The 15,455-nt window shown below is 40.5% G+C and overlaps 1 protein-coding gene across 6 annotated transcripts in view; it reads left to right on the top strand.

The window, feature by feature from the left end:
• ST6GAL1 (ST6 beta-galactoside alpha-2,6-sialyltransferase 1) overlaps positions 1-15,455 on the top strand; it is a 198,348-nt gene that overhangs the window by 103,060 nt on the left and 79,833 nt on the right. For 4 of the 6 annotated variants that reach the window (XM_082624429.1, XM_082624430.1, XM_082624431.1 and 1 more), the window contains 2 exons: positions 6,564-7,185; positions 14,222-14,319. In XM_082624429.1, the coding sequence (XP_082480555.1) occupies positions 6,603-7,185; positions 14,222-14,319 (681 nt within the window). In that variant the 5' untranslated portion in view covers positions 6,564-6,602. Of the gene's footprint in view, positions 1-33; positions 215-6,563; positions 7,186-14,221; positions 14,320-15,455 lie in introns of all 6 variants that reach the window. The other 2 variants (XM_082624433.1, XM_082624434.1) reach the window with 2 other exon arrangements.

The raw sequence follows: 15,455 nt of genomic DNA, 5'->3' as shown, positions 1-15,455 counted from the left end.
GAACCCCCTTAATACTATCAACTGATTTTTTAGCAGAAACTTTGCAGGCTAGAAGGGAGTGGCATGATATATGTAAAGTGCTGAAAGAAAAAACCCTACAACCAAAGATACTCTACCCGGCAAGGTTGTCATTCAGAATTGGAGAAGAGATAAAGAGTTTCCCAGACAAACAAAAATGTAAAAGAGGTCATCACCACTAAACTGGCCTTACAAGGTATGTTAAGTGAACACCTTCTTTAAGTGAAAAAGTAAGGTTATAGCAAGAAATAAAAAAATATATGAAGGAAGAAAATCTCACTGGTAAAGGCAATATATAGAAAAGGCAATGGATCAACTACTTGAAAATCTAGTATAAAGGTTAAAAGACAAAATTTGTAAAATCAACTGTAACTGCAATAATAGTTAAGGGATACACAAAAGATGTAAAATATGATGTCAAAAATATGAAATATTGGACAGTAAAAAACAGCTTTTAGAATATATTGAAAATTAAATGACTACCAGATTAAAATAAATCTATATCTATGTATCTATCTATATATAAATATATGTGAACTTCATGGTAACCATAAAACAAAACTTACAATAGATACACACACACACACACACACACACACACACACACACACCACACACATAAAAAAAAAGAGAGAAAAAAAAAGAAACAGCACCAAAGAAAAGCATCAAACCACAAGAGAAGAGACTAAAAGAAGAAGAAAAGAACAGAGAAGAACTACAAAAACAACTTGGAACAGTAACAATGGAAATAACTACACACCTATCAATAATCACTTTAAATGTAAATGGACTAAATACCTCAATCAAATGACATAGGGAAGCCAAATGGATTTAAAAAAAGGCATATATATATGCTGCCTACAAGAGACTCACTTCAGAACTAAAGACACACAGACTGAAAATGAAAGGATGGAAAATGATATTCCATGCAAAAGGAAATGGAAAGAAATCTGGGGTAACAATACTCATATCAGACAAAATAGACTTTAAAACAAAAATTATAACAAAAGACAAAGAAGGGCATTACATAATGATAAAGGGGTCAGTCTCAGAAGAGGACATAACATTTGTAAAGATAGGAACACCTAAATTCTTAAAGCAAATATCAATAAACATAAAGGGAGAAATTGACAGTAACACAATAATAGTAGGGGGCTTTAATACCCCACTTACATCAATGGATAGATTATCCAGATAGAGAATCAATAAAGAAACATTGGCCTTAAAACACATTAGGCCAAATGGACTTACTAGATATCAATAGAACATTGCATCCCAAAACAGCAGAATATACATTCTTTTAAAGTGCACATGGAACATTCTCCAGGGTAGATTACTTGCTAGTCCACAGAACAAATTTCAATGAATTTAAGAAGACTGAAATCATATCAAACATCTTTTCAAACAGTGGTATGAAACTGGAAATCAATTGCAGGAAGAAGACTGGAAAAACACAAATATGTAAAGACTGAACAACATGCTACTAAAAACCAATGGGTCAATGAAGAAATCAAAGAAGAAATAAAAAGGTACCTTGAGATGAGTGTCAATAGAAACATAATAATCCAAAATCTATGGGATGCAGCAAAAGGAGTTCTAAGAGGGAAGTTTATAGTGATACAGGCATACCTCAAGAAATAAGAAACATCTCAAATAAACAACCTAACTTTACACCCGGAGGAATCACAAAAAGAAGAACAAAGCTCAAAGTTAGTAGAAGGAAGGAAATGATAAAGATCAGAGGAAAAATAAATGAAAGAGAGACTAAAAAATCATAGAAATGATCAATGAAACGAAGAGCTGGTCCTTTGCAAAGATAAATATAATTGACAAAACTTGAGCTAGGCTTATTAAGAAAAAAAGAGAGAGGGCCCAATTGAATAAAATCAGGAATGATAGACAAGTTACAACCAATGTCACAAATACAATCAGAATACTTTGAACAATTATATACCAACAAATTGGACAACCTATAAGAGATGTATAAATTCCTAGAAACATAAAGTATTCCAAGACTGAATCAGGAAGAAATAGAAAATCTGAACAGTTCAATTTCTAGCAATTAAATTGAATCAGAAATCAATCAGACAAAAAAAACAACCCAACAAACAGAAGTTCTGGACCAGACAGCTTCACAGGGGAATTACCAAACATTTAAAGAAGAGTTAATACCTATCCTTCTCAAACTATTCAAAAAAAAAAAAATAGAAGAGGAGGGAACACTTCCAAACTCCTTCTATGAGGCCAACTTTACCCTGATACACAAACTAAAAAAGACACTACAAAAAAAGAAAATTACAGGCCAATATCCCTGATGCATAGATGCAAAAGTCTTCTTCAAAATATTAGAAGCCAAATCTAACAATACATTAGAAGAATCATACATCATGATCTAGTGAGATTTATTCCAGGGATTCAAGGATGGTTCAATATCCACAAATCAATGTGATACACTTCATGAACAAAATGAAGGCTAAAGATCACATGATCATCTCAATAGATGCATTTGCCAAAATTTAACATCCATTCATGATAAAAACTCTCAACAAAGTGGGTATAGAGGGAACATCCCATTTATAATAATAATTATTATTATGATAAAGGCCATTTATGACAAACCCACAGCTAATATCATACTCAACAATGAAAAGCTGAAAGCATTTCCTCTGTGATCCCCACTCTCATCACTTTTATTCAGCATAGTACTGGAAGTCTTAGCCACTGCAATCAGAAAAGGAAAAGAAATAAAAGGAATCTAAATTGGAGGGGAAGAAGTAAAACTATCACTATTGGCAGGTGACATGATTTTATGTATAGGAAACCCTAAAGATGCCACCAAAAACTTAGAACTAATCAATGAGTTCAGTAAAGTTGCAGGCTACAAAATTAATATACAAAAATTTCTTGCATTTCTATATACTAATAATAAATTATCAGAAAGAGAAATCAAGAAAAGAATCCCATTTACAATCATATCACAAGAATAAAACACCTAGGAATAAATTTAACCAAGAGGGTGAAGACCTATACTCTGAAAACTATGACATTGATAAAAGAAATTGAAGACAACACAAACAAATGGAAAGATATACTGTGCTTGCTCATGGATCAGGAGAATTAATATTGTTAAAATGTCCATGCTACCCAAAGCAATCTACAGATTCAATGTAATCCTTATCAGAATACCCATGACATTTTTCACATATCTAGGACAAGTAATCCTAAAATTTGTATTGAACCACAAAAGAACCCAAATAGCCAAAACAATTTTGAGAAAGAACATAGCTGGAGGTGGTAGGCTCCCTCACTTCCAACTATACTACAAAGCTGCAGTAATCAAAACAGTATGGTGGGCCTCCCTGGTGGCGCAGTGGTTGAGAGTCCGCCTGCCGATGCAGGGGATACGGGTTCGTGCCCCGGTCTGGGAGGATCCCATATGCCGCGGAGCGGCTGGGCCCGTGAGCCATGGCCGCTGGGCCTGCGCATCCGGAGCCTGTGCTCCGCAACGGGAGAGGCCACAACAGTGAGAGGCCCGCATACCGCAAAAAGGAAAAAAAAAAAAAAAAAAAAAAAAAAACAGTATGGTACTGGCAAAAAAAAAAAAAACAGACACATAGATCAATGGAACAGAATTGAGAGACTGAAATAAACCCATGCACATATGGTCAGTTAATGTCAGACAAAGAAGACAAGCGCTCACCACCACTAATCATCAGGGAAATGCAAATCAAAACCACAATGAGATAGCACCTCACACCTGTCAGAATGGCTATCATCAAAAGGACAAGAAATAAGTGTTGGCAAGGATGTGGAGAAAAGGATACCCTTGTACACTGTTGGTGAGAATGTAAATTTGTGTGTCCACTACAGAAAACAGTATGGAGTTTTCTTAAAAAATTAAAAATAGGGCCACCATACAATCCAGCAATTCCACTCCTGGGTATTTATCCTAGAAAACAAAAACACTAATTCAAAGATTTAGGCACTCCAACGTTCACTGCAGAATTATTTATAATTTGCAGTTGCCAAGATATGGAAGCATCCTGAGTGAATGGATAAAGAATATGTGATATATATATATATATATATATATATATATATATATATATATATATACACATATACACACACAATGAATATTACTCAGCCATAAAAAAGAATGAAATCTTGCATTTTGAGATATGGATGGGCCTAAGGGGTATTATGCTAAGTGAAATAAGTCAGACAGAGAAAGACAAATACTGTATGTTTTCACTTATATGTGGAATCTAAAAAACCAACCAAATAAAACAGAAACAGACTCACAGACACAGAGAACAATCTAGTGGTTGCCAGAGGGAAGGACAATGGGGGGGGGATGGGAGAAATAGGTAAAGGATATTTGAGGTACAAATTACCAGTTATAAAATAAATAAGTCACAGGGATGTAATGTACCGCACAGAGATTATAGTCAATAATATTGTAATGGTGGTACATAATCTATAAAAATATCGAATCACTACATTTCCTACCTGTAACTAATATTATTACTGCACTGTACTTCAATTATAATTATACTTTAGTTATACTTGGTGAAGGCCCTGAAGTTCAGGTTGATGAGCCATGGCCAGTGCTCCACTCCACCATCGTTTGCTGTCCCACATTGCCTCGGTGGCCCTCATGCCTAGGGGCTGCTCTAACCTTCTGTGCCTTTACATTTACCTAGTTCAAAGCCCATGAACACCATTCTCGTTTGGTCTTCCCAGCACTCAGTGAATGAGACAGGGCAGAGATGGTTACTACACAGAAACTTAGGTGCAGAAAGGTTAAGAGGCTTGCCTAGTGTCACCAAGAATGGGGACAAGAAGCCAGGTTTTGTGATACCCGGTTCAGTACTCCTACCACTTTATCCCTGATATCCTTAGGAGCAGGCTTCATTGAAATGGACTATAGATGTTTTTTTATGAATTTTTTTTTAATTGAAGTATAGTTGATTTACAATGTTGTATTAATTACTGTTGTATTGATTCCTAATCAGTTAGCAAAACCCTGGGGGTGATTGCTTAGACTCATTACGGTAAATAAACCTAGATACTTAGGGAAGAATTTAATGTTTTCCAGAAGATACAGACATTGTTTGAGTTCAAAGTACTCCATTTTCCATTCAGTTTCACAATAAATTCTGGGAAAACTAAGTAGGTCTTTACCCAGATATAAAGGGGCCTGTTCAGGCTCTATTTGCTTAGTGATATCCATTTTCCAGAACTTTCAGCAGTTCTATACATGATACAGTGAAAGGGTCATGGATTAGGGAATCAAGTGCACTTGGATTTGAATCTCAATGCTACCATTCACTCAGGTCTATGATCCTAGGCATTTCTCTTAATTTCTCAGAGCCTCAGGTGGCTTATTTATAAAAATCGAGATTATCGCACCTTCATGGGTGGTAATGGTCAGGGCCTTTCTGCACAGCTCAGGAGATGCCCTTCATATTAGATTATTATAAACACAGTGTTCACTGAAGTTGTACATCACAGTGCCCCCGGTTGATGATGAAACTGAATGAAATAACCTCTTGTATGCTTAATGCATTTTTGTTTTCATTTCCTTAATTGGTCACATATCTGCTATTTTACCAGGAGTTCCCATCTTCCACCGTGAGGTGAGTCAGTTTCCTGCCACTTGCTAGTACTCATGCAGAACTCCATAAACCTGAATGTTATATTGTGAAGCTGACCCTTGGCTTTCTTCTCACGCAGGAGTCTAGCACCAGAGCCCTTAGAACAGTGGTCCCTGACCTTTTTGGCACCAGGGACCGGTTTCGTGGAAGACAATTTTTCCATGGATGGGAGGGGGAGGGCGGGGTGTCGGGGGATGGTTGGTTCAGGCGGTAATGCGAGCCAGGGGGAGCGATGGGGAGCAGCAGATGAAGTTTCGCTCGCTAGCCCGCCACTCACCTCCTGCTGTGTGGCCGGTTCCTAGTAGAGGTCCTCGGCCCGGGGGTTGGGGACCCCTGCCTTAGAGAGATGCATCACAAACCTATGACACTTGTCTATGGCAAGAGGTCTCTTTCTGGCAATTTTAAAAGGAGGCTGGGCCTTTTTAGGGAGTTTGGCTTCTTGTGATGTAGACCCCCCAGCCTGCTCTGCCTTTTTCTTTTAGTTTTTCAAGCATGTATGCCTTCCCTGAATAAATAGTGTAAGGCCCTACAAACCAAATGTATAAAATGTGATTCCTGACCTAAAGAAGCTCAGAGAGCAGTCAGGGAGCTAGACCAAGACAACAGGAAACTAAGATTCAGGGAGTACAAAGGAGTGGTGTGCAAGTCCATAAAGTGCTCACAGCTCGGAGAGGAAGACGGGAGTCTCTGAGCACTACTTTCTACATTTCAAGCCCAAACAGAGGGTGATTTTTTTTTTTTTAAGACTTGCTGAAGGTTGCAGACCTGGTGGGAGATAGACCTGGACTGGAATTCAATTCTTGTCACTCTAAAGCCATTGCTCAGCCCGTCATTACTTTTAGATATTCTTTACATCATTTTCTGCCTTGTCTCACTTTTTTTTAGGCCTGTTTTCCTGCTCAGGACAGCGTGGCTTCCTTGAACATGTCTTTCATTATGATTCACACTAACTTGAAGAAAAAATTCAGCTGCTGTGTGCTGGTCTTTCTCCTGTTTGCAATCATCTGTGTATGGAAGGAAAAGAAGAAAGGGAGTTACTATGAGTCCCTTAAACTGCAAACCAAGGAATTCCAGGTGTTGAGGTTTGGCTCCCAATCTGTGTCTTCAAGCGGCACCCACAACCCCCAGAGGGGCAGCCAGGCCCTCAGTGGTCCCAAGGCCAAGCCGGAGGCTACCTTCCAGGTGTGGAACAAGGACAGCTCCACCAAAAACCTTATCCCCAGGCTGCAAAAGATCTGGAAGAATTATCTGAGCATGAACAAGTACAAAGTGTCCTACAAGGGGCCAGGGCCTGGTGTTAAGTTCAGTGCAGAGGCCCTGCTTTGCCGCCTTCGGGACCACGTGAACGTTTCAATGGTAGAGGCCACAGATATTCCCTTCAACACCTCTGAATGGGAGGGTTACCTGCCTAAGGAGAACATTAGGACCAAGGCTGGGCCGTGGGGCAGGTGTGCTGTCGTCTCGTCAGCGGGATCTCTGAAGTCCTCCCGACTGGGTCAAGAAATAGGTGGGTTCTGGGGTGTTAAGACTGTTATCTGAGCAGCCAGTGCTCCCTCACTTGGCGCATCTGGGCATGTGGACAGTACTGGAGACTGGGAGTCCCAGTATGGCTCCATGGACTGGCGGAGTGGGCCCAGATCAGTGTTACTCAACTGTCCTTCATGAGTCAGAGGTGGCACGGGGGCAGTGGAGAGGGTGGGGATCCAGTCTTCCAGCACCTTTATCAACTAGAATGGCTTTATTTTGATCTGTCTTAAATATTAGTGTTCCACAGAAGATTTTGTTTGAAAAGAAAGTTCCACTGCTACCAATAAGCAAAACACTACATTGACATTGAAAAATATTTAGAGCATAGATCTCTACTTTTCCTTCAGGTCCTGAAATCCTATAATTTACTGATTAATTAGCGACTAATTGTCTCTTTTGGCCTCAACTACCTGGGTAATTTTTAGTTTTTCTCTTTGAGAAGAATTAATTGGGGACTCTGGACCAACTTCAGGAAGGTCCATAAATCCCTAAAATCACTTGCAGAAATATGTGCTGATTAGGAGTGTATAACATGTGTGTATATGTGTAAATCAGTCTGCATTTTTCCAAAGAGAGAGTCCATAGCTTTCAGTTGTGACCCCAAAAAAGGTTAAAAATCACTGGCCAGAATATATCAGTTTGCTTTTTTTGAAATTCTTCGCAGTTAATAAAGATTTAGGGATAAATTAGGAGCTTGGGATTAACATATACACACTATATTATATATAAAACAGATAACCAACAAGGACCTTCTGTATAGCACAGGGAACTATGCTAAATATTTTGTAATAACCTATAAGGGAAAAGAATATGAAAAAGATTCACTGAATCACTGTGCTGTACACCTGAAATGAACACAACATTGTAAGTCAACTATACTTAAGTAAAAATAAACAAAAAAAAAAGACAGAAAGTTTATCCAGATTTGTAAACATGTGTACAACACAGAGCTATGGATTTGCCTAAAGCTCCTTAGTTCCCTTATTTTGAGAGAATGTGTTTTCCTTGATTGCAAAATGAATCAGGCTAAAGAAAGCAAAGCACAGGAAGCCTAGCTCTTCTGTCAGGCTCTGGAAGGTACTGGAGCAGGTGAGGTCATGTGTCTCCTTTTTTATTTCCTTCATATAACTGCCAAGAAAAACGGTCTGAAACCAAGCACAGGCTCTCAAAAGAAGAAAAGGAGAAGCAAATTGGATTCTCTAGAGCAGAAAGAAGTGGTGAGATCATATTTCATAACTTTCCAAATAGGCAGCACTTTGGAAGAAAAGCTGCCAAGATAACCAGTTCCACCCCAACTTCTGCTTCTGCTTTTGCTCCTTTGGTTTCTTTTGGACTTCGTTTTCTAGAGACTAAATGTAATTGGTTTTTATTCATCCATAATGGAACTACATTTCTTTCTTTCTTCCCAAGTCATTATAGTCTGCCTGGCTGGAATCATGTTGCAGTTTCAGGCAGAGCCTAATACTCCCATGAATTGGAAATATAATCTTTATTTTTATGCACTCCATAAAACATTGGAGTTTTATGGATTTAACTAAACATTAATTAAAATAACCTTTTTCTATAGACTGGAGTTATAATTTCAAATATGTATTTCCATGGAAGGATTTTGATCCTGAGATCTAACAAAAATTGCATGCTACACTTCAAATGTTCTGCCTTTTATAGGGTTATTTCCTTTGTGCATTTAGTCTAACAAAAATTTTAAGGAATTCATTCATGTATTCTTTTATTCAGCCATGGACTCATCAACAATACCAAATAGGAACTTAGAATACAAAGAGGAGAGGGAAAGGAAAGGCCCTTTGTTAAAGGCCTCTGAGCCCGACAGGCCCCAGCCTTCCCACTACACCTGGAATTTGTCCAGCTTAGTCCCAACTGTTGAACATATCAAATGGTTTCAAACTGTTTGCTCTTATAAATAGTACTGCTAAGGAGGTTTTGGGGAAGACAACTTAAGTGACTACTACTGCCCTCCAAAGGGGAAATATCCTCAGGAGTGGCAGTAGAAGATCAAAGTAAGATATGTTTTATGGCTCTTTTTTTTTGGTCCATTACAAAATTGTTTACCAGAGGGAGTGTAACAATGTGTTGTGTCTCCGGCAGCCCCACAAACCAGCCAATGGTGGGCACAGTCATTTTCAATTGTTTTTGATACGCATACATGTAAAGTATCTTAGATTTGTTTGAATATTCATTTCAAGCAATAGCACACTTTTAAAATATTAGAATTAATAGGAGTAACATGTATGGTGTACCTGCTGTGTGCATAACAAGCCTTGCTCTTTTAATCCTCCCAGTAATCCTACGCAGTAGGTACGATTATTGCTCTCATTTTACTCAGGAGCTAAGTGCGGACACTCAGAGAGCTTACGCAGCTGGTTAACGGTAGACTGGGATTGAAACTGGGGTGTTTGACTCCAAGGGGCCCACACAGCCTCATCTCTGTTCTTGCGCCTCATGGTGATTGTAGCTTTATAATAATGAATGAATCCCTTTTCAGGTTAAAATAATCCCTTGATACTCTTCCTGACTTGCTCCCCTGGAAGAGAGGAGAAGAGCATTCTGAACTGAGGCAAAAGCAAGAAGCAAAGGCTGCATGGAAAAATGTGCAGAGTATGTTTAAGCATCACAGATAATCCTGTTTGCCTGGGACGTAGGGCCCCACAAGGTGAAGAGGGCTGAGCAGTGAGGTCAGAATGGTAGCTGGGGGTAATTTCTTAGAGAATGTTGATGGTCTTAAGGACTTTGGATTTCATTCTTTAAGCCACGAAGAGCCCTAGAAGGTTTTTGAGCAAGCGAGTGATGGGAGCATGTGTGTTTTGGAGAGATTTCTCGTTTCTCTGAGTCCCCTTCTCCATGGGGACTGCTGTATAGCCTCTCTGCTGTTAGGGACTATCGTCATATCCAAGTGAGAAGCGCCAGGCCTGTTGAACAGTGGTAGTGGAGGTGGGTTGAAATGGTCTGACATGAGAGGCATCATGAGGTAGAAGAGACAGAACTTGGTTCTAACTAGAAATGACCTCGAGTGAGAGGCAGGAGCCAGGGTCTCTGGCTTGGGAGCAGGCTATATTGTATCACAGGGGAACATGCTTCTGGAGGAGGACAGGTTCCATCTTGGATGTGCTGAGTCTGAAGTGTTTGTGGCTTTCCCTTCATAGATATCTATGCAGTTGGGTATTTTCTTCCAGGAAAAAGTGTCAAGATGGGAGATCAGATTTAGGAGTCATTTGTATCAAGGTGATAGTTGTAGTCCAGGAAAGAGGACTGATGAGAAAACCTAGAAAAAAAGTTTACATTTGAAGGACAAGGAAAGAACAGTGACAAGATAGATAGATAAATACATACATACAAATTCTGAAGGGCCAGTGAAAAGGGCTGGAAGAGAAGTAGGCATGTACCATATGATGGAAGGCAAGGGTGGGGGATGGAATTTGGGCATATTTGGGGGCAGATGGAGTTCTTGGGCAGAGTGAAGACTGGGTTGAGCAGCTCAGAGAGCATGATTGTTTATATCAGGGGTGAGCAAACTTTTCTTATAAAGGGCCAGATAGTAAATATTTTTGCTTTTGAGGACATACAGTGTCTCTTACAATGACGCTGCTATTTTAGTGCAAAATCAACCATAGACAGTAATAAATGAATGTACCTGGCTAAGTTCCAATAAAACTTTATTTACAAAAACAAGGCAGGTCAGATTTGGCCTGTGGGCCATAGTTTGCCAGACCTGATCTGTATCATATCTAGTTTTCCTAACCAGAATCAGAATGTAGTCTTCCATACATGGTTATATGATTCATTAAGCTAACTGGAAAATATAAGAAATGTTTGGTCCAAATAATGATAAAATTTCTTTCACCACGATTTCTAGCTGTTTAGAGTTCTTATACCTCGACACAGTAGATTTTGATGTATTTATGAATTTACTAACAAGCTGATTCTATTGAATTTTCTAGGCATGCAGTTATATCATGTGCATATCGTGGTGCATTTATTTCTTCCTTTTCTAATTTGCATCTTTTTCTGCTAATTCTAAGTTACAGAGAAGTGGAGGCCCCTGTTTTCTACAGCCTTCCCCCTTCAAGGCTTGTTTTCTGGGATCCCAGTAGTTGTGGAATTTTCCTAGGGATTTCTTGGAGACCTCTTTGAGGTTGAAAGTCTTTTAGTTTTCAGTAACAATAACAAAGGACAGTTTGGCAAACAAGGATCTGATCCCTTTTTTTATAAGCTCAAATTTAGTGGTCTGTTTTAAAGTTCTCTTCTTTGATTGATTTTTTTTAAATCTTAGAATAAAATCCAAACTTCATACCTGGCCTCCACAGCCTGCATGTTCTGCTTCCTGCCAACCTCTTTCATTGCACTTTTTATTTTTTCTTTCCTTCACTCACTTGTCCCCAGCCAAGTCCTTACCCTCCTTGGGGTCTTGACACTGCTGTGTCCTTTGGCTGGAATTTACTTTCCTGGGCCCTTCCCATGCCCTATGGGTCTCAGCTCAGACGCAGTCCCTGAACAATCCCTCTATCTAGAGGAGATTCCCTCGGGGTCTCTGTTACACAGCTCAGTTTATTCGTGTCATAGTATTTTTTGTTAATTTTTATTTTTTAATGGAAGTATAGTTGATTTAGAATGTTTCAGATGTACAGCAAAGTGATTCAGTTATGTGTGTGTGTATATATATATATATATATGTATATTCTTTTTCAGATTCTTTTCCATTATAGGTTATTATTTTGTGCCATAGTATTAATCACAATCTGTAATTATCTCGAATGTGGGTTGTTGTGCTTACCTATTGTCTGCCTCCTTGCAGTAGATTTCGAGGTCTCTAAGGGCAAGGACCTTGACTTCATGCTCACAACCATTGTCTCCAGCACCTAGAACTGTGTCTGACAGAGAGTACAAGCTTTATCAGTATTTATTGAAGGAATAAAAGCATTCTCCATTCTCATGGTCAACACCAAGGACCTATCTCAAGCCTCCTGTGCTGGGCGTTCTCCATCTGCCCCACCAAATTCACTCTCCACACTTTCCTATGACTCTGTGCCCGGGGAAATAGAAATTTGGACTGTGTCAACTGGGTGTCCTTGCTCTCTGGCTTTGATTTGGGACTGGACAGTAGTAACGCTGGTACAAAAGTGAGAAGAAGAAGGAGAGTGAGGCCAGGGTGTCTGTCCCCCTCCTCCCCGCCCTTGCAGAAGGAACCTGTAACCACAGGCTCCTTCTCTCCCTTGACTATACGTTTCAGCCCCTTTCAGAGAGCCCTGTCTGTGTCTCCCCTTTTCCCTCCAGGCCTGGAAGTCAGAGGGGAGGAGGAGAGGCTGGGGTAATGATTCCCTTTGCAGTTCCCACCAGGTGGGCTTCCTCAGGGGGGTCTCTGCTCCTCCTGCCGCCTTAGGTGTAGGGATGGGATTGGTTCCCTGCTGTGGCCAAGCTTGGGGTATGGTCCCTTTCCTTGTCCATCTCTACCTTGTTAAACTCGACCTACAACTTTGTAAATAGTCTTTTTATTTCGACTCTCAATGACTCCATTTGAGCTTGTCATTCTTGTCTACTGGGACTCTCAGGTTTATTCACCTGTGAAATGGGAATGTTGACCAAGTGGAGTTTCTGATAAATCAACATTTCTAGTGTGGTTACTACTGGTCACTTTTGAAATCAGTGACTGATTCTGACAAAACTTGTTGCAATCTGAGTTGTGTAAAGGTAAACTTCCTGCTCGATTTGCAGTTCTGTGTGCCTGTCCTGTTATCTGATAATGTTTGGACTATGGGCATCTCATGTAACTTTTAAACCATTTTGATAAAAATTTTGTCCTGGGATTGAGGCTAGGGTTGTTTTTGTGGATGAGATGTCTAGATTCCTGAGGTTTGGTATATACGTTAGAATTGAAATAAAGAGGGAGACTTTCTTTCCTTAATTCTGTGGGTATTTTCCGTTAGATCCTCTTACATTGAGCCAAAATCCACTCCTACCCCTCTTCTCCTGATGCCACCTTTGGGCATGAAGAACCACCCCAAATAAACCCGCACAGAGAGAAAAAGAACAACAGAGGTTTGGGCTGACCTCCAAATCTTGTGCAGATTTGAGTGGTGAACCGAAGTTTGTTTGATAAAATAAGCTTGAGATGAGCTCTCACAGGATCACAGAGGCTCAGGGTTAGGATGGATCTTAGAAGTCATCAGTTCCCTCCCCCATCAGATTGGTCATTGCCAGGCAGAGAATCTTCTCCAAGTCTTCCAAACCCTACTTAAACAGCTAGAAGGACAGAGAACCAGAGCTGGGGAGTGAGTAGATCTTTAAAAAGATGGTCTGTTTGATCCTGGCTGGATTTAAGACATTGTTTCTGACAAAGAGCTTTTTAAATTTTTAATAGAAAATATGGGGTTTAGTTTAGCTCTATGACCTCTTTTCCACCTCTGCCACCACCCAGGTTTGTGACCCTTCCTGGGGCTCGTGTTCCTAAATGGGACACTTCAGGGGCTGTCTTGGATGCCATAGTGAATCTCTTTAATTTGCTGTGCACTGAAAGCTTTTCAGAATGCCATGGGGTACTTTGCACTTGTGGGTTAGACCAAGCTTATGGTAGGATCTTCATTTTTCTGACAGGGATAGAAGTATGACCTACTGGTAATACCAAGAAAATCTGATTTGCTCCTTTGGTAACTGGAATAGTGATTCCACTATGAGTCGTGCACTGGCCCTGTCCACGTTGCCCCTGTGCCCGGGCACAATGGCATCATTGAGTGGATTTCGGGAACACCACCATATGGACCTCTTTAGCCTTCGCAGTGGTTGGGCAGAGAGTTGGTCACCTCTGTCTGTGAACTTTACCCGATTGCACTATACAAATATGATCATTGTCCCCTGTGTACCAGGATGAGATAAAGATTAGGATGTATTATTCTCTTGCCCCTCCCCTTCCTCCTGCCCTCTCTCCCTCCAGACAGCTCTCTGCATATCGCTGATGCTCACATCGTCATCACTGCTGATGTGTTCTGTTTCCTTGTGCTTTATAGATGATCATGATGCAGTCCTGAGGTTTAATGGGGCACCCACAGCCAACTTCCAACAAGATGTGGGAACGAAAACCACCATTCGCCTGATGAACTCTCAGGTAAAATTTCTTCTGTGCAGAAGTATAGTGAGAGAAGTTTCCTTCCTAACACAATCATGGATGGTGCTGAGTAGAGTGCGGTGGTCAGTACAGAGACTCTGCAGTTAGCTTGCCTGCCACCTAAACCAGCTTTGCCTCTCTTAGCTAAAAGATCATGCCTAAGTTACTCACGCCTCTGTTTACTCATCTGTAAAGAGGGGAGAATAACAGTACCTTCCTCACAGGGTTGTTGTGAGGAATACACGAGAAAATCCACGGGCTCTGAAGTAGAATGTATTTACAAGGAGCACATCAAAGCCACTGGCTTAATTAAGTCCCTTGCCCTTCCTGCATCCCGGCTTCCTCATGGAGAAAGAGAAGACAGTGATTCCATGATCCAGCCTGGTACTGTGGTCATGGGAAAGCCCCTGTGGCATTAGTCTGCATTACTGGAGGCGTCCAGTGTCCAGAGAAAGCCGAGTTCTGCTGTCTCTGTGGCCACAGGTCACATCCAGTGTGTTGCCCGAGGGACAACAGAGGATATCCAGGGAGAGAGATGAGTGTCGTGAAAATTAAATGAAGCAATGAACATGGGTGTGCTTTATATGCTGTAAAACCTTATCCAAGTATAAGACAGCATCACAGTGTAATTGATGTGTAATACAGCATTACAATTCAGGTATTACCTCATGAATCCCCCTAGACTATTCATTTCCTGAAGTATTTCCAGGTAGCATATGCTGATTTCTCTATACTAATGGGAACTTGAGAAGTACTCTTGCCACAAAGTTCTGCTAATGGATTGAATTCGTGGAAAAAACTGGATTGCACATATATCAAAAATAGCATGATAGGGCTATAAACCCATTCACCTCACTCCCGACCACCAATGTTTGTCTTTTTTCTGAGTATACGTGTAAACCTTGGGGCGTTTTATGTCAGTGTTTAGACTCTGTACACTTTCTAGGGCTCGTGGGTGTGGATTGGGTCCTGGAAGTGACCCTAAGTGCCCCTTCAGGACCGTCCCAGCAGAATATGCATTTCTCCTCCCCTCTGCCAGGCCTCCACTTCCCTGTTTCTCTCGGCAATCTCTTCACTGCCTGACCTTCAGGAACTCACCATCTGGGCAGAAGCTGCTTCCTGCATGGCCTGCTTTC

Source organism: Mesoplodon mirus, assembly GCF_964341445.2.
Source record: "Mesoplodon mirus genome assembly, chromosome: 6".
Lineage (NCBI taxonomy): Eukaryota > Metazoa > Chordata > Mammalia > Artiodactyla > Ziphiidae > Mesoplodon > Mesoplodon mirus.
Note: the sequence above shows the minus strand (reverse complement) of the source record. Positions and strands in the feature narration are given on the sequence as shown.